General features: G+C 48.2%; 1 protein-coding gene across 2 annotated transcripts in view; it reads left to right on the top strand.

The window, feature by feature from the left end:
- Window positions 1–24198, top strand: part of CLASP1 (cytoplasmic linker associated protein 1) — a 1312099-nt gene that overhangs the window by 1148164 nt on the left and 139737 nt on the right. For both annotated transcript variants that reach the window (XM_085647275.1, XM_085647274.1), the window contains one exon: window positions 494–622. In XM_085647275.1, coding sequence (XP_085503401.1) covers window positions 494–622 — 129 coding nt within the window. The remainder of the gene's footprint in view (window positions 1–493; window positions 623–24198) is intronic.

Genomic DNA, 24198 nt, shown 5'->3' with positions numbered 1-24198 from the left:
CTAGAAAAGAGCTTGGCTGTACGGGACATTATATTGCATTCAAAGGAGCTCATGCCCATTTACTTTCCAAAGGGAACATTAGTTTTGACAATAATGGATTTGAATCGGATACTTACGCATACGTTTACGCATACCTTTTATCTTTAACAATCACTTTACAGCAGTGATACAACACAATCTAATGTGGATTTTTACTGTGTGTCTAGGTTGTACACAGCTTCACAGAGTATATACTAAAATTGCCTTCATTAGAGGTGTCTTTAGTTTGTTTTAATCTGTAAATTTCGCTGTTAAAGGCCAGCTGAGTAATGTAATGTAAATGACACTAAATATTTTATGAGCAAACATCCTTTCTTTAGTCCTAAAACAAGAATACGTACAAATTATCTTATGTAGAATAGATGACGTGTGAGGTTGGGTATGTGTGGATAATGTAATGAACTCCTCCTTCTACCAAGTAATTCTTTCTCTTTTTCTGTTTGTGTGTAACTAGCACTCAATCCGAGCCTTGGCTTTGAGGGTACTCAGAGAAATTCTGAAGAACCAGCCAGCAAGGTTTAAAAATTATGCGGAGCTGACTATCATGAAAACCCTGGAGGCTCACAAGGACTCCCACAAAGAGGTACGGAGATGTTGGCTGAGTTTCCGCTTTGACGTATTGTGGCGTGAATCCAGCATGTTCATAATGTAACAAGCATATGTATGTAAAAGCACACACTGACTGGCACGTCGTGCGGAGGGTCTGCGGGAATGGACCACTATTGTCCGTATCTTACGAGCAAAAACAGTACAGACACAATTAAAAGATGCTGCTTAACTTGTGTTCTGTATCAGCATGTTGCATCAGAGCATACATATAGTCTCCAAGTGAGCCTTTATCGGAAAGATGAGTCACGTACTGCAGGGGTGTAACCAAGCCCCCCGCAACCCCACGGTGCAGTGGTCCCCAGTCCTACCCATACTGGAGGGGGCCCCAACCCCTACTGATGTGAGTGTGAGGGGCCCCTTCAGCATATCTTAAAAAGGGGGGGCCTTACGTTTTGTTATGCCACTGACGTACTGCTCTTGAAGGGCCCTTTCAGTGCGGGAGTTGTTGATGTGTTGTTTGATTAAAATATTGCACTGCTACCTCAGATCTGCTCTACACCACCCATCTTGTATATTCCACATCTTGAGGCGCTTTGCGTCCTCAGCTACGTATCTTGGTGTTCTCTGTCTTTTCTACATACTTTTTGTTTTCTCTTCCCTGTCTCCCTTTTCACCTTATCCCCTCCTGCCCTCTTCTCCCTCATTTATTCTCTACCCTTCCATGGCACTACAGCGCAGAGCTGCAGAAATGTGACAATGTAGCAATATGGACACAATAAGACTATGACCCGCATAGATATCAAAAAAGAACCCGCAGTAGGAGCCGTATAATATTCTTCCCTTCAGAGTCCTGTTGCCCTTCAACCATCAGGTATAGCAATACCCAAGACCAAGGAGTCCTTTCACCAAGATCACAAGTCACTATGTCCGAATACTAGGCAATATTTGGTTAGTGCACAGAGTCCAAGAAAATGATCAAGCTCACCGTCCGTCGCATCCCACACATTAGGCTGACACTAGATCAGCTACCTTTGATATACCTAACAAGACATGGGATCCCTCAGTCCCTTCTAACTTCCTCTCCTCAACACATAACAAAATTAGCTCTTTCTCAGCACCTAAGAGGCATAAACTGTACAAACTTTCATTAAACTGTTTATATGTCCATTGTAAATGTATGGTTGATTCTATTATCTTCAGGATGTCATCTCTTGCAAAATTGTTAATAAAGAATTACAACACACACAAAAAAGTATGTGGGTGTATATATATATTCACTGAAAAAACCATAGGTTTCACACACGTTATAGTTAGGAATTAGCATTTAAAAAACTTTGCAAATTCACTTAAAAAACCATAGGTTTCACACATGTTATAGTTAGGTGGATATTTCACTCGTAAAAAACCAATGAAATTCCACCGTTATAGTTAGTTCAGATAACTATAACTCGCGCGCCCGCAATCCTCTGCTCATGACGTCACATATTACATCACTCATGACATGGTCAGTGGCATCACTCTTGACATCACTGATGACATCATCCTTGTGATTGAGTGGCGGTCGCGCGAGTTATAGTTATCTGAACTAACTATAACGGTGGAATTTCATTGGTTTTTTACGAGTGAAATATCCACCTAACTATAACATGTGTGAAGCCTATGGTTTTTTAAGTGAATTTGCAAGGTTTTTTTAAATGCTAATTCCTAACTATAACGTGTGTGAAACCTATGGTTTTTTCAGTGAATTTGTACGGTTTTTTAAATGCTAAGTTATATATGTATTATTATTTTTTTTATATCTTTATTTTTCAATAAACTACGTATTACATTTTTTAAAATTGTTTTTTTATGGTTTTTCACCGTGCGCGCCCCGCGATTTAAAAAAAAATTTCAATGTTTTTTTCTGCCTTCGGGGTCCTTCAGGGACCCCCTGACAAAGGCTAGGGGGGTCAGGAACTCTCTACCCTGCCCCCTTTTCACGTTCGCCACCTTCCTTTTCCACTCTCGCACTGAAAACAAACAAAATGGCGGCCGACACTTCCTGATTTCGACCGATTCGAACGTTGACTGACATGTAACAACCAATCAGAATTATGCTCGTGCACGTTAGGGTGAGCGCACGGTGCGAGCACGGTGCGCGCACGGTGCGCGGCTATAGATATGTATGTGCTTTTAAATGCAATTTTCTCAGGAACTACTGAACAGATTGACTCCATATATGCAAAAGGCACATCCCCGACCTGAGGACTACCTCTCTGCCAAATTTCACGTAATTCTGTTCAGCCGTTCGGGCTGTACTTTCGACTAAAGGTCCTATGGGAAAATGCATGGGGAAAACGTGTTTTGGGACCCCCCTTTTTTCTCGGCCCCCGCTTGACGAATCCCCCCGAGACTTTCAGGGTAGGAGCTGAGCGGAGCGCCCCATTAGTTTTGAAAATTTCGCGAAGATTCGTCAACCGGCGCCAAAGTTATTCAAAATAGAATTTTGAGATTTCCTATGGAAACACGGTCCTAACTATAACTATCTACTGGCGACCGCCAGTAGATTATTTATATATATATATATATATATATCTCCTATTACACTGCTAAACAAGCCAATTGGTTCCCAAGGCGCAAATTGTAGCTCACATTGACCGTGTCATGTTGCTTTCTGATTGAGGATTGTTCCTTAGCTGTTGAGGTCTCGACTCATTTTGCACTTGAAGGTTTCCGTTGCTCCAGTGTCTTTCTCGGTGCCCTGCTCTTATTATCTACAATCAGGGGCTCGTGACAGTGTACACTAGTTACTGTTCAGGGCTCACATTAGAAAATGATACACGGACTGCTAAAAAATTAAGTCGTGTTCCAAACATTGAGCAATCCAGGCACAAAAGTCTCGCTGTAGTGAGTGATACGTGTCAGGCATGCAAAGCACACCCCTCTGGGATTGATTTCAACTCTGTCTGAGAACACAGAAAGGCTTCTCCTTCCAAACATGGCACTTACCGAGAATTGTCACTGCTATTGGGGCCGTTGCTGGCATGTGTGCGCTGCTTTCTCCTTGAAGAGAGCCTTTCCTTCAACCTTGGGGATTCCTGCTTTGATAAACTTTGTGTTAACTGAGCAAGACCACTCTCTCTCCGGTGTCGTATAATGCAAAAGCACCGTCTAGACACCCGAGAAAGGCCCTGTGTGTGCTGGTGCCCACAGCATGCAAGTCATCTCTTTGGTTGTCTGTGCAATTGGATGTAGTTTGAAGAAATTTGAATGCAAGAATAATGTGAACATTTTGTAAATGCCTTATTTTGACAAGAGCTTCAAACCAATATAACAAAATAATTGGTATATCAGAGAATGTTGTGTTTTGCAATTAAAAGAAGAATGCAGAGGTTTTATGGGAACACCTGTCTTCAAGAACCTGTTTCTTCACAAGTGGCTCTTGGGGGTTAGCAAGCTGGTACATGATCCACTTGTGCTTGCCGCCACAGTACCATTTTCCTTTTTCGTTCTTTGAAGGATATGAGCGCTGTAGTGGCAGTGAATTAGAGCACAAATTAGTGGATTGGTTATGCATTCCAACCCCTCCCCCCAACTCATGTACATTGCAGCAACCCCCATAAAAGGCATCATTTCCTCCCACCCTGCGTGTATTGGTATGCCAAGAACATGGATTCAGTGGTGCCTTAAGAAACAGATGTGTGTGTGACAAGATGGGATGGGTGTATGTTAGACCTGTGAGCCCTTTGGGTGGTCCCTCCTCATCATTATTTATTTTGTCCCACTTCTGCCTCAAACCCTGTTATAATTTTTCCTTTTTGGGAACCACCAGACTTGTTAGTGCTGATACAGGGTCAGGGAGCCATTTTCCCTACCCCTGGAACTTCTGTCTGAAGGCCTGAGACACAAAATGGTGGCCATCCATTGTCACCTGTGACATAACCAAAACCCACTGGAGGTTTCTAGAACCTTCTGTAACATTCTAGAATCCTGTGATAGTGAGAGGCAGTTTAGAATGTTGGGAGGCCATCTCAGAGTGGCAGTTGGCATCTGACTGGAGAGGAGAGAGGACAGAGATAGAAGGAGGTCGGAGTAAGGCAGCAGAGGTGGAAACCAGTGCTTGGAGAGGGGTCCAGAAACCCACCCTTGATGCTAGTCCCTACTGACCAAGCCCAGCCTAAAGCCCTGTGTGGGACCAAGACCAGAAGAACCATCTTAAGGATCTGAATATTTGGAACAGGCCTTAAAGAGGAAGAACAGCAAGCTCCTGACCTGTTTAGCAGTGTCCTCCTGAAGTCCTGACGTCGAGAAGCCTGGAGACCTGGGGCCTGAGGTAGAGAAGTGGCGCTGACAGAAAGCAGACGTCGTACCCGGAGCCGTCAGAGGTCGAGTGAGGGTGCCGACGGAGGTCGTGGAGAGGCACCGGAGGTCGAGTGAGGGCGCCGACGGAGGTCGTGGAGAGGCGCCGGAGGTCGAGTAAGGAGTCACCTGAGGTCGAGGTGAGGCGTCGACGGGGGAGTGAAGTCAGCCCACCGGAGTCGCCGGAAACTGAGGTGAAGCGCGCCGGAGGTCGGGAGTGGAGATCGCACTCCGGAGACACCCGGAAGCGGGGAGACCGTGTCCCTGCGACGCCGGAAGGCGACATCGAGTCGAGACCGCCCAGCGACATCGAGTCGAGACCGCCCAGCGACATCGAGTCGAGACCGCCCAGCGACATCGAGTCGAGACCGCCCAGCGACATCGAGTCGAGACCGCCCAGCGACATCGAGTCGAGGCCGCCCAGCAACATCGAACCGGAGCCGCCTCACGGCGTCGACCCGGCGCCGAGCGGAGCCGATCGTCGAGGAAGGGACAGTAAGTGGTAGAGGGGGCGTCTGAGGCCCCGTGGAGCCCTAAAGACCATCCTAGGGGTTAGAGGGGTGTTAGGACCAGCCTGGGAGTGCCAGGGGTGAACTGAGACTGGTACAGTGACCTCCAGAAAGGGCTGTGTAGTTTGGAGGGCCAGATCTTTAGGCTACCCTTGTTCTGCCTCAGCTTAAGCCCCAGCCTTGACCAATCTAGGTGGGACACCCCCATGCCATCCAAATGACCACAAGCTGTGTTTGGGCAAAGTAAGACCAAGTGACCTCATGAAAGTGATCTGATCTGTAATTGTCATTGATTGCTTTTCCGTATTTATTGAAGGTGCTTTATTTATTGTCTTCCAGTAATTTATTTTAGCACTGTATTTATTGTCTGACAGTATTTATTTGCCGCCTGTATTTATTGCACCTCTATTTATTCTTTGCTTAATGATGACCTGAACCTATTTGTTGAAATTCCGAAGTAGCATTGTTTATTTGACCTGCTCTTTTGAAGGAAAATCCTATTGTATGGTATTTATGTTATGAAATCTGCAACTAAGAGAAAATAAGATAAAGACATATATATTTTCATCTTGTCTTCCATAATTTTTACGGTGTAGTGTCGTTTTTGGAACGGATGAGCGCATGGTTATTGTGAGGGTGTGACGTACACTTAACACGGTGCCTGACCCCCAACCGCTCGAGCCAAGCTACCACTGTGCTGGGAACCTGGTGACTGCTAACCCGGTTGCCCGGTTTCCAACATAAAATTGGTGTTCAGTGGTGGGATAGAGCTGTGCTTGCGTCTACTCGACAATAACTTTGGGTAGTCCATAGGCCTTACACTGTGGCCCAACTCAGAGTTTTGTCAGCGAGAGGGGGTGTTTTGTCCCCAAGGTGCAAAGAAGGGTGAGCTCCAGACCAGCTTGAGGGCTTGGGGGGAGGCACGACGAGAAAGTAAGGTTGAGAAGGAGGACAGGGATGGAGAGACTGACAGCGAGGGGGCTGGTGTGTACCAATCTGAGGTGGGGAACCTATTAGCAGGGCCCAGAACACTTTCAGGGAAGGGCAGCAGTGTCTCTAGCAACGGCTTATTAGAAGCAGAATTAACTGACCGGAGGGAGAAAAGACAGCTCACCTGGGAGTTGGCGAAGCTGGAGAAAGAAAAGGAGGAACGGAGGATGGCTCACAAGTTGAGGCTCAGGGAGATAGATCTCCAGATCCTACCGGTCGGGGCACACACTGTTCCTAATGGTGGCAGCGAAGAGAGAGAAATCACCAGGGAACCCAAACCCTATCTGCCAAAAGACATAGTAGCCAGCTATAGTGCGGGAGATGACATCACCAAGTGGCTAGCGGCCTATAGGGTCTCTTTAAGAGCCCATGGGGTTCCAGAGAAATATTGGGGAGGGGGATTGTATAAATACATGCCTCTGGCTGGCAGGGATACATTATTGGCCCTGGAGCAGGATGAGCAGACCCACTACCCCACCATGAAAGTGGCACTCGTGAGGAAGTTTGGACTAACACCCGAGAAGTACAGACAGAAGTTCCGGGGTAGCCACAAACTGGGCACACAGAATTGGGTGGATTTCCTGGACTATGCAAAGAAGGCATTAGAGGGTTGGATACAGGGCAGCGAGGTGAGGGACTACAAGGGGTTGTTTGATTTGATGTTGAAGGAACACCTGCTCGAAAAATGTTTCCCTGAACTGCGTCAACACCTGGTGGATAGCAAGCTGACCAATCCCCGGAAGCTTGCTGAGGAGGCGGACATTTGGGCTAGTACCCGGGTGTCCACAAGGGGGACTGGAAGGGACTCTCAAAAGACCGGACAGGGCGCCCCCCAGAAGAAAGAGGGAGGGGAAAAGAAAACGGAGTTCTCTAAAGGCCCCCAAAATAGTTTCCAAGGGAAGGCAACGGGATTCACCCCTAGGGCTAACCCACCTAGAAACCCTAATCCTGGCCAGAGTCAGCAGCCAAGGGTTGTCCATTGCTTCGAGTGCGGTGGTGTCGGACACTATAAGGGAGATGTGAAGTGCCCGAAAAGACCACCCGCTCCCATCGGAGGAAAGGCCCCCGGAGTAGCTAGTGTAGTGCTCGGGGAGGAGATGCCTTTAGATAAGGGAAGGGAGTGGGCGGGTGTCACTTTAGTGTCCCTGGGAGAACGGGAGATGGTTCCTAAGATCCAGGTGCCGGCAAATACCACAAAGTATGGGCAGTGGGTCACCATCAACGGCCAAAGAGGGAAGGCTCAGAGAGACACAGGAGCCAGTATGCCTATGGTACGTAGCCAACTGGTGTCTCCAGAGCAGGTGATTCCCGATGTCCTCCACCCTGCCGCGATGGCTGACGGCAGAATGGGCCACTATCCGGTGGCCGAGGTTCCATTTGAATGGGAAGGGGTTACCGGGTTGCTTCGAGTTGCCGTAAGCCCTGCCGTGCCAGTCGATTGTCTGCTGGGGAATGACATAGAGCATAATGCTTGGAAGGAGGTGGAATACCGGACTCATGCGGAGATGCTGGGTACACCTGACTGGGCCTGTGTCAGCACAGGGTCTGCGACTACCCGGAGGGGGAGTTCGTTTAGGCGGGAGCCTGGAACAAAGGCACAGCCGGCTGCCGACCAAGGGAAGAACCGAGGGCAGGAGGAGCCTGCCTCGGCATCCGCACCCGTGTGACGGATAGGCCACCGGAGGTGGTGGACCAGGAGTCCGCGGAGGGGGATGTTACCGAACTGGAGAACCTACCCATCCCGGCCGAGTGGCACGTGGAGGGAGGGCCGACCAGGGAGGAATTCTGCAAGGGCCAGAGGGAGTGTCCTACTCTTGAGGGACTGAGGCGACAGGCCGAAGCCCAGGCAGCAGGGAACGTTGAGGGGAACTACAACATTTACTGGGAGGATGGCCTCCTCTACAGTGAACCCAAGGCACCCATGCACGGATCGTCACGGGCCTTGGTTGTCCCTCAACGTTATCGAGCCTTTCTCCTGGAATTGGCTCATGAGACACCTGGGGCAAGACAAGACCTTTGCCCGGCTTGTCCCACACTTTTATTGGCCTCAAATGAAAGTGTCGTCCGACACCTACTGCCGGACGTGTGTGACTTGTCAAGCCAGTGGGAAAACAGGGGTGAAGCTGAAAGCTCCCCTGGAACCACTTCCTGTCGTTAGCACCCCCTTTGAAAGGGTGGGCATCGACATTGTGGGTCCGTTAGATCTGCCTACTACAGCTGGTCACAGGTTTATCCTGGTTCTGGTGGATCATGCCACACGGTACCCAGAGGCTATACCTCTGAGGACCATTACTGCACCTGTTGTGGCTAGGGCCCTTATGGGAATCTTTACCCGAGTGGGTTTTCCCAAGGAAGTTGTGTCTGACAGGGGGACCAACTTCATGTCAGCATACATGCGGGCCATGTGGAAGGAGTGTGGAGTGACCTACCGGTTCACCACTCCTTACCATCCCCAGACCAATGGTCTGGTGGAGAGGTTCAATAAAACCTTGAAAGGCATGATCAGAAGTCTGCCTGAAAGCCTGCGGAGGAAATGGGACGTCCTCCTACCCTGTCTATTGTTCTCTTACAGGGAAGTGCCCCAGAAGGGAGTGGGCTTCAGCCCCTTCGAGCTTTTGTATGGGCACCCTGTGCGTGGACCTCTCAGCCTGGTGAGAGACGGATGGGAAAGAACTCCCAGAAAGCTTCCCCAGGACGTGGTGAGCTACATGCTGGCCTTCCGGAGCCAAATGGCTAAGTTGTGGAAGCAAGCTTCTGACAACTTGGAAGCCAGCCAAGCAGTGATGAAGGCGTGGTATGACCACAATGCTCATCCGGTGGAATTGGAGCCTGGCCAGAAGGTGTGGGTGATGGAACCAGGAGAGCTTAGCGCCCTCCAGGATCGCTGGTCAGGACCCTTTGAGGTGTTGGAGAAGAAGGGTAAGGCTACCTACTTGGTGGATCGGAAGACCCCTCGCCAGCCCCTACGGGTGCTGCATGCCAACCGCCTCAAACCCCACCATGAGAGGCCCGAAGTCATATTGCTGATGGTGACTGACGGAGCAGAGGACGTGGAAAGCGAGCCTCTCCCCGACTTATTTGCGTCTCAAGAGAAGGATGGGTTGGTGGAGGGAGTGATTCTCTCCCCGTCCCTAACTCCTGAACAGCAGGAGGACTGCCGCTAGGTCCTGGGGCAGTACTCTTCGCTGTTCTCCCTTGTTCCGGGTAGGACTCACCTGTGCGTCCATGACGTGGACACTCGAGACAGCCCACCTGTGAAGTCAAAGATCTACCGGATGACAGACAAGGTGAAGGCCAGCATTCACGGTGAAGTCACTAAGATGCTGGAGCTAGGAGTGATTGAACCTTCCAGCAGCCCCTGGTCCAGTCCGGTGGTATTAGTACCAAAAGCTGTACCACCGGGTGCCCAACTGGAACTGAGGTTCTGTGTGGACTACCGGGGACTGAACTCAGTAACCAAGACTGATGCTCATCCGATTCCAAGGGCGGATGAACTGATTGACCGGCTGGGAGCTGCCCAATATCTGATTACCTTTGACCTTACTTCCGGGTACTGGCAGATCTCTCTGACTGATGGAGCTAAGGAAAGGTCAGCCTTCTCCACGCCCAAAGGCCACTACAAGTTCTGCGTGATGCCCTTTGGGCTCAAGAACGCACCTGCCACGTTTCAGCGTCTGGTGAACCAGATCCTCGCCGGAATGGAGAGTTTCTCTGCTGCTTACCTGGACGACATTGCCGTCTTCAGTAACAGCTGGGAGGATCACTTGCGTCACCTGCAAACTGTTCTCCAGGCCCTGAAGCAAGCTGGTTTAACGATTAAGGCCAGTAAATGCCAGATCGGGCAGGGGTTGGTAGTGTACCTTGGACACTTGGTGGGTAGGGGAGCGGTGCAACCCCTCCAGGCGAAAATCGAGGCCATCATGGCCTGGGAACCCCCCAAGACTCAGACTGAGGTCCGAGCTTTTCTGGGCCTCACCAGATATTACCGCCGCTTCCTGAAGGGGTATGGTACCATTGTGGCCCCCCTCACGGAGCTTACGTCCAAGAAGCAACCTCGACGGGTAGTCTGGACGGAGGCTTGTCAGCAGGCCTTTGTGAAACTGAAGCAAGCCATGTGCGAGGCCCCGGTCTTAAGGGCCCCAGATTTTTCCAAGGAGTTCATTGTCCAGACGGATGCATCGGAACATGGCATTGGGGCAGTGTTATCGCAACTCAATGAAGAGGGCCTGGATCAACCCGTGGTCTTCCTATCCCGGAGACTACTTCCCAGGGAACAGAAGTGGAGTGCAATAGAGCGTGAAGCCTTTGCAGTGGTATGGGCTCTGAAGAAGTTGCGGCCATACCTGTTTGGCTCGCACTTCCTAGTTCAGACCGACCACAGACCCCTTCGGTGGCTGATGCAGATGAAGGGGGAGAATCCCAAGTTGCTAAGGTGGTCTATCTCCCTACAGGGAATGGACTTTCAGGTGGAACATCGGCCTGGAGTGGACCACGCCAATGCAGACGGTCTCAAGGTATTTCCGCCTTAGTGATGAGAACTCCCAAGGGGTTGGGTAGCTCTCCCTACTTTCAGCTGGGGGGGACGCGTGTTAGACCTGTCAGCCCTTTGGGTGGTCCCTCCTCATCATTATTTATTTTGTCCCACTTCTGCCTCAAACCCTGTTATAATTTTTCCTTTTTGGGAACCACCAGACTTGTTAGTGTTGATACAGGGTCAGGGAGCCATTTTCCCTACCCCTGGAACTTCTGTCTGAGGGCCTGAGACACAAAATGGTGGCCATCCATTGTCACCTGTGACATAACCAGAACCCACTGGAGGTTTCTAGAACCTTCTGTAACATTCTAGAATCCTGTGATAGTGAGAGGCAGTTTAGAATGTTGGGAGGCCATCTCAGAGTGGCAGTTGGCATCTGACTGGAGAGGAGAGAGGACAGAGATAGAAGGAGGTCGGAGTAAGGCAGCAGAGGTGGAAACCAGTGCTTGGAGTGGGGTCCAGAAACCCACCCTTGATGCTAGTCCCTACTGACCAAGCCCAGCCTAAAGCCCTGTGTGGGACCAAGACCAGAAGAACCATCTTAAGGATCTGAATATTTGGAACAGGCCTTAAAGAGGAAGAACAGCAAGCTCCTGACCTGTTTAGCAGTGTCCTCCTGAAGTCCTGACGTCGAGAAGCCTGGAGACCTGGGGCCTGAGGTAGAGAAGCGGCGCTGACAGAAAGCAGACGTCGTACCCGGAGCCGTCAGAGGTCGAGTGAGGGCGCCGACGGAGGTCGTGGAGAGGCACCGGAGGTCGAGTGAGGGCGCCGACGGAGGTCGTGGAGAGGCGCCGGAGGTCGAGTAAGGAGTCACCTGAGGTCGAGGTGAGGCGTCGACGGGGGAGTGAAGTCCACCCACCGGAGTCGCCGGAAACTGAGGTGAAGCGCGCCGGAGGTCGGGAGTGGAGATCGCACTCCGGAGACACCCGGAAGCGGGGAGACCGTGTCCCTGCGACGCCGGAAGGCGACATCGAGTCGAGACCGCCCAGCGACATCGAGTCGAGACCGCCCAGCGACATCGAGTCGAGACCGCCCAGCGACATCGAGTCGAGACCGCCCAGCGACATCGAGTCGAGACCGCCCAGCGACATCGATCCGGAGCCGCCTCACGGCGTCGACACGGCGTCGAGCGGAGCCGATCGTCGAGGAAGGGACAGTAAGTGGTAGAGGGGGCGTCTGAGGCCCCGTGGAGCCCTAAAGACCATCCTAGGGGTTAGAGGGGTGTTAGGACCAGCCTGGGAGTGCCAGGGGTGAACTGAGACTGGTACAGTGTCCTCCAGAAAGGGCTGTGTAGTTTGGAGGGCCAGATCTTTAAGCTACCCTTGTTCTGCCTCAGCTTAAGCCCCAGCCTTGACCAATCTAGGTGGGACACCCCCATGCCATCCAAATGACCCCAAGCTGTGTTTGGGCAAAGTAAGACCAAGTGACCTCATGAAAGTGATCTGATCTGTAATTGTCATTGATTGCTTTTCCGTATTTATTGAAGGTACTTTATTTATTGTCTTCCAGTAATTTATTCTTGCACTGTATTTATTGTCTGACAGTATTTATTTGCCGTCTGTATTTATTGCACCTCTATTTATTCTTTGCTTAATGATGACCTGAACCTATTTGTTGAAATTCCGAAGTAGCATTGTTTATTTGACCTGCTCTTTTGAAGGAAAATCCTATTGTATTGTATTTATGATGTGAAGCCTTCAACTAAGAGAAAATAAGATAAAGACATATATATTTTCATCTTGTCTTCCATAATTTTTACGGTGTAGTGTCGTTTTTGGAACGGATGAACGCATGGTTATTGTGAGGGTGTGACGTACGCTTAACACGGTGCCTGACCCCCAACCGCTCGAGCCAAGCTACCACTGTGCTGGGAACCTGGTGACTGCTAACCCGGTTGCCCGGTTTCCAACAGTGTACATAAGAGAGTGAGAAGCCCCATCCTCCTCTGCAGTCTGCAGGACCACCACACCACCTGCCTGGTCTTTTATCGTGGCCGAATCTACCATGAATTTGTCTAAGTTCAGGCAAACCCCTCTGTTCTAAGGTCATTGGACTTTGTCTCTGCTAATGGCAAGGGCACTCAAGCATCCCCAGACATAGCATCCTTCCTCGGAGAGGGCCTGGTGGATGTATAACAATTTCAGGGGCTGTCTTAAGGTCACTAGCAATTTGAAGATCTAAGTAAAGCCCAGCATCTGTGTGATAAGGGAGAAAAGGTTGTTAGGTTCTGGATTTTCTTCCTTCATATGCCTAAAATACAGGTTGGGAAATACAGAGCTTTGAATCTAAGCCAGTCTGCAAGAGGCTGGTCCTTAAAGGAAGCTTTCATCTTATTTCTGGCCACCTAGATAATTTGTTCACACTTCCTCGACCAAGAAGAGAGCACCAAGAGTGGGACTGGGGATATCAGAATCCACGTCCGAGACAATTGGACTGTCGCTTTCGACTGCTGTGGCTTCCATGGAAGCGGTACTAAAATCAGAGCTTGTCGGTACATGAAGCCAGTCATTGTTATGGTCAAAGCTGCTAAAATCACGGGGCCAGCAGGATCTGTCCCACCCTTGAGCAGTGAGTGGCCTAGGGTGGCAAGGGTAGTGCTAACATTATCTGTCATGGTCTGTTGAAAGGCCCTGACATGCAGCGGGTTGGCAGATGAAGCCCAGAACTCCTTGTTAAGTTTCTAAAGGATAGGGATTCGCCCTGAACAGGACAAAGAACAGACGTGCATTAGGGATTGCATTGAGCAATCTCTGAAAGGTCAGAGGAGTGTGGCTCTGCCCTCCAGAAAGAAGAGGGCTTCCTCCTGTGGCGTTCCTTATGTTGGAGATTCTTTTTCTTGAGGGCTTTGTGGGGATCACTCCCTATTAGGAGACTTACCTGATGGAGTGGAGAGAGGATTGTTCAGAAAAGCTTGTCTTCCTGCATCCTAATGGCCTTTGAGAACATGAGGCGCAGGAGTCACAGGCCTGGCTGGGCCGGCCGTGGTCAGGGCCTTGGTACCACATGCAGATGTTGTGGGGATCTGACAGGGACATCTTCTTTACATATTATCAACCTAGTTTGATCTCAGTACTTTGACCTAATCTGCTGTTGATTAAACCTTGAGGAATTTAGTAAATATTGAAGTAGAGCTCTGGACCTGCGTTGGTAAGATGCTCTAATCAGTACAGTGTGTCACAAACTGGATGTGTGGACCCATGACTAAAGACACGTGGCTCCACCTGGCAGAGCAAGAAAGCTATTCCTGAGAAAAAGTTTCAGGATGCAGGCTAGCACCTGGGAGAAATCAAAAGTTGAGGAATCTGCAAGAAAATGTTGTAGCCACCAGAAATATTGTTACTGAAAGTGAGTAACATTTACTGTAATGATGCTCTCTACTAATCCCTTATACTTTCTTGCTGTTTTTTGCCTAGTAGTGGCAGAGGAATACACAAGACTTTCCAAGTAGGTGTCTCAGGAGAAAGGATGTCTCCCAAAAAAAAAAACTGATGAGTGAACTGTGCGTCCCCCCCAGTCATTTCAAAGACAGTATTACACTACGAATGTCACCAATATTTTTTAAATAATCACCTGTTCACTGGGTTCACCTATGTGACTTATCACTCTCACCATGCCGTTCTTTGGAGCAGATACTTCAAATATTTTTTGTTTGACTCTTTTTCGAGTTTCCAGTGATGAAAGCACTGCTTGACTATACACATTTGTGTACTTGATTTGCTTGGCTATAGAAACCTAGGCATAGCGTTTTTCCCGAAGGAATCCTTGAGGGTTTTTTTCACCATTGTGTACCAGTTTCCAGGGATACTGGGTTGCCCCTTAATATTTAAACAGCTCTAAAATATCCCCAGCAGTATCTCATTGCAGGACGAGTTCTTGTATTTTTTACTATTTGATTTGGAATGCACTTTAAATTTATGTCAGACAAACTCCTGACACTAAGCGAAATGGAGAACGCTTGTAAATGTCATTGGCTGCCACCTAAGCCTTTGACCATTGCAGATGACCCGATTTGTAGTATGATGGTGCCCATCATCCACACATTGTAACCTAAGCAGAGCACCCTGTTGCAGCAAAAGAAAACTATATCTGAAAAACACCTTAGAGTACTGACTGGTTCTTCTTGGACTGAAGCTGCTTGGCACATGTCTCACCCTCAGCCCCTAGGCTCAGAATGAGCCTGAAGTTCTGACCTTGGGCTTATGTCTGCACACCTGGAAGTACTGCCCAAGAGGAGCCCCAAGCCTGCCCAAAGAGATTAGGGGGCCCGCACAGAGCACATTGCGACACTCCAAAGATCCCTATTAGAAATGGTGGAGAACTGCAGTAGTGGCGACCAGCAGCAGGTGAATAGACTTTTGGAGTCAAGAATCTGCAGTCTTCTCCAAAGTTTGGCCTCCTTCTCCCGCAAATTACCTCCACCTGAACCACCCATCATGGGGTTAGCACAGTCTCCCTTCAGCCTTTCTGCTTTAGTTCCGGAAGAAGATCACCCAGTCACACTAGCTTCTACCTATGCCCAGCGGTGCAGAGCTCAAAGACTCAGTCAGCCTCAGAACTTGGGAGCCTATAGTTATTGACTGGCATTGGCCGTTTTTAGTTGGCACAAAAAGAGATTTAGTTACACAACCCTAAACTCTGTGAGTGTAGTGCCTTCCTATGAAAGGGACACAGAACAGCATCAAAATGACAACACACAAGGCCTTGGCTTCCTTGGCCTTACATAAAGAGTACCAGAACATGAAAAACCTTTGTTCAAAGCTTACTAGATCCTACTCATTAGCACTTGATATCATCTGTCTATATATCCATGTGAGAGCTGATGGGGGAACAGGTCTATTGCTTTCCAAAATGACAATGCAGATCTCACAAACAAGTGATTAAAATGGCTGCTAAATATTTGCTATATCCTCTGTACTGTAGCAGTGAAATGTGTTGCTAGGGCAGTTTGCTTCAGTGTCTCTGATGGGATGGAGGAAACACCCCTGTGTGACTGTGGAGAGCATGCCCGTCCTGCCGCACCATAGGAAGTTGTGCGTTTTTGGCCTTACGCTCAATTCACCACAGTCATGCGTTTGCAATGGACACACTTTTAGGAGAAGGATTGAGACCTCGAGTGGGGTTCTGTTTCCTGGAGGGGCATACCATACCTTCTTTGCCAAGTGTGACTACCATGAAATCGCCAGGCAATAGAGGAGTGGAAGTGGCGGCAGCAAAATCGCTATAATAGGAGGAAAGGTCTTTATACTGGTCACCTAGAGTGAGTGACCTACTGGCTTCATCCACGATTTTAGAAATTGGGTCTACCATTTCCCTCAACCAGGTGGTTTGTCCATTTTGTGTGGGACATGGATGTAATTTGTGTGTGTGAACCTTATATGGTCGTGTAAATGATTCATGTGGGGTGCATATGACACACATGGTTTTGGCCCTACTGGGTTCCATTTTATGCTTGCTGTATTGAAGTGGTATCTACGGCGAAGGGTTGGAGGGAGGGCCAGGATAGTAGATGCGCTGCTTGATTTTGCCGCATTTTGCCTTTGCCTTGGGCCAGACCTACCATACCGCCAGGAGAAGGACTCACTCTCCCTGAGCCACTGGGGGAGTGTGGGAGGAGCCTGCTGGAAACGCCCTAGCTGAAAAGCGCCTGGTGACTCCCATGGCACGGGACACGCACGGGCTGCGCCCGGGCCCATCTTAGCCCGGAAGAGGCTGGGCTGGGCCTACTCCCTTGGTCCGTTATCTGAATCTTCCCTTATACCTCGAGAGGAGCTCCCTTGATTGCCCTTGACTGCTACAGGACCTCCAGCAAAACCTTCAGCGACTAAGGTGTAGGTAGGAAGGCGCCTGGCCTGCTTTATATCTGTACAAATCAATTACGCAACTTATAGGGTTGCTTGCTGATGAATGTTTCACTGCTTTTTGTGTCTGGGGAATCCTGAAGTTGCATCTTGTCACATCGCCAATTCAGGCCCTATTACTGGATAACCCCACCGAGTAACAGCACTACATATTGTCAGCTAATTGTTTAAACCGCTAATACTGAATTCACCATGGTTAGACGCAAAGCGGCGCTAGCCTCTGGAAAGGCCTCTGGATGGCACTACCGCTCCAGTAACTACTATGGATTTCTTTCTCCAGCGTGCTGCAGCTGTCTTGGACAAGGAGATTTAGTTGGTTAATCGTTGCCTTTTTAGGTCACCGGTTACTGCTTCATTCCCCCCCTACTACATTCCCCGCGCATACGGATACACCCGTGTTACTGATTGGCGCGGACAATGATCCATCTAATCTCTTAAATATCGCAGGAATGCATGATGGCAGTGGGGCTACCCTTCACTCCTCAGTCCAACGACGGCCTCTTTCTCCGACCATCATTATCGACAACTATGGGGACATTGAAGCTAAATCAAATCAAGTGGGGGCAGCAACTACTTCTAGCATGCCCGCGCCACGACCAGATGCATCTACGCCAGGGAGCTCTTTTCTGACTGACCTGGGTGTTATAGGGACAGGGGCAGGGATGGGTACCAAAATGAAATCCCAAACAACGGGGGGTAAAGCCAAAAGACTAAAACCCAACCTGCTCCCTAAAGCTCCAACCACTGTTACACCTACATTGTCCAAGTTAGACCTGATGGGTGCACTGGAATCCCTCCAGGTAACGATGCAGACCATGTTGGATTCTAAGCTGGTTCCGATATTCCAACGTTTGGCAGCAATTGAAAAGAGTTTATCTGACCTTAAAATGCCCTACCCCATCAGTACCAATTGGAGGCACAGTTGTCCAGCCTGTACAAAGCTCTCTACCAGACCCCCCAAATCTGGACTGCCCACAAAAAATCAACAGGGGTCAGTCACAGCGACAGGGCAGACAAGATAATGAAAGTTACCCATTGCTGACGCAGAGTGGATTCCATCACCCCAGTAGTAATCTGTCTCTGCAGTCACAGCTCCAGTCCCAGGTAGAGATTCACCCAACAGGGGCACGGCCACAGAGGGGAGTGGAAGGTCAATCCCAAGATCTACCAGTAATACACCTGCCAGCGGAATCCACCCCATATGTTGTGGTACTGGAGAACGCGCCAACTCTCGCAGGGGGTAGAAAAGTAGACTTCTCTCAGCTGAAGAATAAAGTCTTACATTGGCTATCTTATAATACACATCTGGGAACAAGGGTGGAAAATTTTTTATCACGGTGCGAAGAGTGAGGTGGATTGGTAGCTCTCACAAATCACTTTCGGGGGACTGTGTTATCGTAAATTTCAACAGGCCATATCTAGCAAAAAGAATTCTATTTTCAAGGTTATATCCTGATCCCTCTTGCTCCGAGTTGGCCATCGTAGCCCTCCCACTCGTTTTTTTTTTATAAACCTGACCATGCAGGGAGTATACATATGAATCTTGCTGACACGGCCCCATCTGATGTCCTGCCGCAGAGAACTTTACCCTCAAGAAATGTTCACCCGAATCTGTTTGCAACAATAGCACACCCCGCCGAGATACCTTCATGCCGGCAGGGATTTGGTCCATCGTCTTTGGAGCTGTCAAATAGATTTACTCCCCTGTCTAGATTGGATACATGTGATTGACTTGGTGGCTTCCCATTAACGGACCAGGTGAACCCTATAGTTCTGCGGGACTCTTCAGGGCAAAACCAGGAGAGTTTGTGTGGACATGACACCAATGTTATATCCTGGAATGTTGCAGGCCTGGCCAACAAGTTCTCGGACCCACTGTGGATAGCATTTGTGAAACAATTTCAAGTGATTTGTTTACAGGAAACATAGCTGGTAGATTGCAGTTTATTTTTGGAGCGCTATAAGTCTTTTTTTGTCCCGGCCTCCCCCTCAACGGCTGGCAGATCAAAGGGTGGTCTGGTTATTTTTAGGTCTCGCTGAGCCCAGCGCATGCGCTGGCTCGAAGAGACATTTTGTATGTGGGCTCCCAAAAGTGCTACCAGGCCAGCCTAGAGCTACAGTGCATGTGCGCGGGCGCGCGCGCCGCGCTTACTTTCACTTTCACGGCCGATTTGATCGCGATCACTTTCGCGGCCGCACGGCCGCTTTGCTGCGCAGACCCAGCCTCCTCTGCCGGCACACCCACTGTTTTCATTGAATCACTTGTGTTTACGTCAGAATCCGAAAGTTATTTTTCCGACATGACCGCTTTGGGTGTTAGCGTGTTGAGTTAGCACCGTACGTTTTTCAAGTCACAGGTCCAGTCACATAACCGTGACCAAGCCTACTCTGTGTTATTTACCATTTGGGATGGTACTTCCTCATGCCTGCTTCCTCGCATAACCTTCAACGCCACTTGCAACCCCCATTTTTGGCTCCGATAAATGTCACCGAAGCCTCCTCTGGCGATCCACACTCGAGGCTCCTCCAAGTCCGCCAGGGAGATAACTGGCAACCGCATCGCTCCGGCCTGCTCAGGAAACGTTTCCGCCATACCTGCTTGAGACTCAGATTCGTTTTGACCCTCCCTTCCTACTACGACATGCCTCCCAAACATGCCCATCTCTTTTTCGATTGTGCCATTCATACGAGGTAAAGTTCTGCAATGTGCTTTATTTATTTATATCTACACAGCGCGGACATGCCTCCCAAACACGCCCATCTCTTTTTCGATTGTCATTCATACGAGGTAAAGTGCAATGTTCTTTACTTATTTACATCTACACAGCGCAAGCGTTACCCGAAGGTGTTGGAGCGCTTTACATTAAAACAGGTTTCATTACAAAGAATACAGTTTTACAAACAGTTGCTAGTTATGTGTTAAGCAGTTTCACGTTCCGTCTATATGATGGATGAGAAGCCCCGCGAACCTGACGGCCGACTGGTCTGTTTATTATCCGCTTCAATAGAACAAACAGCGCTGCGAGAAAAGTCCCCAAAATGAACAGGGCTGCGGCACAAAGCTCTTCCATCAAAAGCTCACCATTCCCCCCTTCTTTCCGCACGAATCCTGGGCCTCGGATAAATATTTTACAGCTCAGGCTGATAAGGATGTGTTTTCAAGCGCTGATTAAGATATCCGGGCTGCGGTGATTTGTAATATATGAGACGGTGCAAAAGAACAGGGCTTTTCCCTCTCTCCCTGGGAAACAAATGGAATGCACCTTATGACATATTTTCTTCAGTGGGGGCTGGCATGCTATAAATTGATAACCGTGCCTCGAAATATTAATAATGTTGTAGTGAAAGATGTGCAGACATAGCCAGGAACGAAGAAAGCAATCCGCCATCAAAGAACAACACTGCAGGCCTAGCACAGTTGTCGTCGCTGTCACATATAATGGAAACGGTCCCAAGACAAGGGCGAAGCTCTGTGCTATCTTTACACATTTTTTGCCAGTGAGATCATTCGATAGTTTGGCTAGTGGCCTGAAAGCTGTCTCCGCAAGTATACATTCCCATCCATCCTCAAAGGGATATGTTCATGGACACAATCGCAAAGACAAGCACGCACACACAAGCATTGAGATCCAGAAACTGTTACCAACACAAACACACATATAATCACGGCCTCCCTAAATTTCTCTCACACATACACACACTCACAGACCCGGCAGCTCGCATGCACACGCATGGGCGCGCTCTTACACACACACACACACACACACAACAAACACACACACTCCCCACACCAACACATTTCTACGGATACACAAACAGGCACATTCACAGACACACAGGCATCCTTCACCCACACGCTCACAGACACCTACACAGGGATACAGAAACATAAGCACATTTACAGATTCGCACATCACACAGACACACTTTCACACACATAGGCAAACACACCAAATGAATGCAAGTCTGGCTAGAGCGGCAATAGTGCCATACATCAAACATTTGTTACCTTTTGTGGCGTCGGTGATTGCACATGACTAAGAACAAGTTAGTGAGAACATCAGAAGAAAGATAAAACCAATCTAGGCCTTTGCAAAGCGCATCAATCATCCCACGCAGCCAGCAATATTGTTAGTTCAAGTTAAGACTTGTTCGCCCATGTAATGGGCAGCCGCCCGCCCTCCACCTTCCCATCACTCTCCCCCGAACAAGTCTGCACCAAGCCTAGCCTGGGAAATGTTTTTATTATTAATAATATCTTTATTGGGACCAATGCGAACCAATAAAATACAGGTTACTGAATAATTCAGAAACTTCCCTCAATTTGCATTCTTGCTGTACCAGGCTGCCAGCGCGCAGCACATGGCTTCAGAATTATGTATTTTTGCAACAAGAAAATGTGTAGGAAATAGAGATACCCAATGCACAAATGTTCACTGGTACCTGGAATTACCATAGAATTGTTTTCACTAGATACACACTGTACTTTCCATCGAATAATAATCAGAAGGAAAAAGCATTTTAACTTTTTATTTCATTTCCACTGTATACAATTGAGCGTGACTAATTTGAAAATATTGTTTTCAGCGTGCCAATCTTCCATATTACCAATAAACTTGAAGTGTCACCCTTTTTTGTTACGGTGTCGTCGTATAGGTAGCTTGATATACGAGTATTTTCTCAAAGTGCTGAGACCCAGTAACAGGGCAAATAGAGCTAGAGTTGTGTGCAACGAAACCAGGGTTGGGGAAATATTATGAAACAAAATGTACATCTTTTAACTTTGATCTATCAAGACAAGAGTTCGAAGGTGAAGCTGAAAACTGGGCTATATTGCGATGAACATATCTACTTAATATTCAAAATGCAATTGTTTTTTTCCATTTATAGATTTTTTAAGCTTAACTCTTCACTGTCACACTTATAGCAAGCGATGGACATTGAGGTGCAACATAATCAAGCTTTCCCTAATCTGCGTTCCTTCACGAAGATGTAGGTGACATTCAGTCAGGCAAAATCTATAAACACATAAACATACGCAAATGTATATAAAATCCACGGAGTTCTGCTCATCATGTGGCTCCGGCACCGGGGAATTGGTCGCTTCCTGTTCCCGAAATTAACCGCCACCTAGAATTCCTCCCCTGCTCCCAGATGTATCCCATGTCAGCCTTCACCGTGGAGCCCTTGGGTAAGTAGTCCACTGCTTTTGGAAGAGCACGGGCCACTCTAGTGCGTCTTTTACAGAGGCAGTGTGTTACTACAGCAGTTCGTCAGAGAAGTAGTCTAGTTCACACGGAAGTTGAGTGTGTCACTGTCAGGGAGCACTCTCCGCAGCAAAGCTTCCTGAGCGTCACCCCAGTGCCGCTTGGTTGCCAAACGCAGCCGGTCATCAGCACATAGCCGCCAAGATTTCAGTCTGCTTATGTGTGATTTTCCCTTTTTTTACAACACTTTTGTGTGTGACAGTTCAGAGCTTTATGTGTCACTTGATTAGGGTGACCAGATGTTGAGAAGCAAGTACTGCGACAGGTCAGTTATATAAGCAGGAGTAAAGCCTCTAGTCTCACTGTTGCATCTCGTTTCTGAGAAGTGCAGTACTTTCTAATTAACAGTATTATGTTTTTCTTGAGAAGTGCAGATACTCTCCCTCTCAAAATAAACAAGCATTTGCAATGCAATAGGTCTCGCATTTATACGAGTTTGAGCTATTGACATTGCAAATAACAATGCCTTTTATTTTTGTTTTCGTTATTAAAACATAAATATGAAAACAAAACTAAAAGCCATTGTCATTGACAATGCCAATACCTCAAACACACGTAAATGCGAGACCTATTGCATTGCAAATGCTTGTTTATCTCTGTCACTGTGGATTGTCAGATAGAGGTTTCGCTTTCATCAAGCCCTTGTATACAACGTCTGGTTTTAAGAAAGGGTTCCAGAAAAATGGGCCTTATCAACTCTTATAACTCTGTATCAAGTCTGAATGGTGGGTGTAATATCAGCCTACTGGGTTCTTTTATAAGGCACCAATGTATAACTGAACTCCAAAACCCCATGATTACAGGGGACTTTGTGAAAACCCCATGGCTACCAGATTGGGTTACCTAGGTTGCCCTTGTGTTAGGGGGTTGCATTTTGAGCATTCTACCCAGGGGGATGCTGTGAATAAACTCCTACATGAATTTGACTTAATATCCCTTCTGTCATTAGGTGACCCTCGCAGTAAGGCAGCCGTTCCTTCCTTTAAAGGAAGAGGGTGTGGTACAATTATTGATTTTATGCCAATCTCATTGCTCATACATTCTTCATTCCGTGTTGTTTTTTATACAAGAAAGCGCTTACTGTGTTCATAACCTCCTGTGTGTTGAACTGCTAGGACCATTAATGACATGTAAAAGGGGAGCTGTGGAAAAGGGGTCAACAAGATTAACTGATGGTAAAAGAAGGCTTAAATGGACACAGATTTCTCCAGACGCCTTTTAAAAATCAGTCACAGAACAATGCGCTAGTGACCTGGCTATATATACCTCGCCGCATACATCTTCGGGTGCCTTTAATACCATCTCTGCTAGAGTAAGTGACCTTTTAGGTGCCCCGGCCCGTAAAACAATCTCCCTCACCCCCAGCTGGTTTGATTCTTCTTGCTCAAAGACATTGTGATTTTGATATCAAAAGAGGCGTTTGTCAAGGGTGTATCTTGGCCCCCTTTTTGTTTAATCTATATATTAACAACCTAGATAAAGCCCTTTTGCCTACAGGGGTTGACTATCCGCATTTAGGCCGACGCGGCCTCCCTGTATTACTTTATGCGGATGACGCAGTCCTTATATCCAGGACTGCGAGGGGGCTATAAACCCTACTTGATGCCTTTTCCGCCTTTATGGCGGAACGGGACTTATCCATCAATGACTCAAAATCTTAGTCATGCAAGTGGGGACACGCCCCCAAAAATTGTTTCGATTCAGGGTTGGTTTGGCCAAGGTACCGCGCACAGACGTTTTCTCATATCTGGGGGTTGTCTTGGAATGCGCGTGGAAAATGGGGCCCACTCAAACAACGAAAGAAAAGGGATCTGATGCGGGTGAATGCGAGACTCATTGCAGCCCTGTTGAAGATTTACCAAGCGAAGAGTGTAGCAACAGCTTTCTATGGAAGCGAAATATGGTGGCACGTCGCCACAGATGATCTGCAGGTAGTCGAGAACAGCTTTCTGAAACGTTTATTGGGTGTTCCCCGTGGGACACATCTAATATGGTGGTACACAAAGAACTTGGGGTGCCTTTTTTAAGTGATAATCCTTAACGTTTTGGTTAAAAACTTGGCTGAACAAGGAACTAACCCTGGTTCAGATGATTTTAAAAGAGTGTATGACCCT

The sequence above is a fragment of the Triturus cristatus genome, chromosome 3_2, assembly GCF_964204655.1.
Source record: "Triturus cristatus chromosome 3_2, aTriCri1.1, whole genome shotgun sequence".
In the NCBI taxonomy this organism is placed as follows: Eukaryota; Metazoa; Chordata; class Amphibia; order Caudata; family Salamandridae; genus Triturus; species Triturus cristatus.
This window is presented reverse-complemented; position numbering and strand designations above follow the sequence as displayed.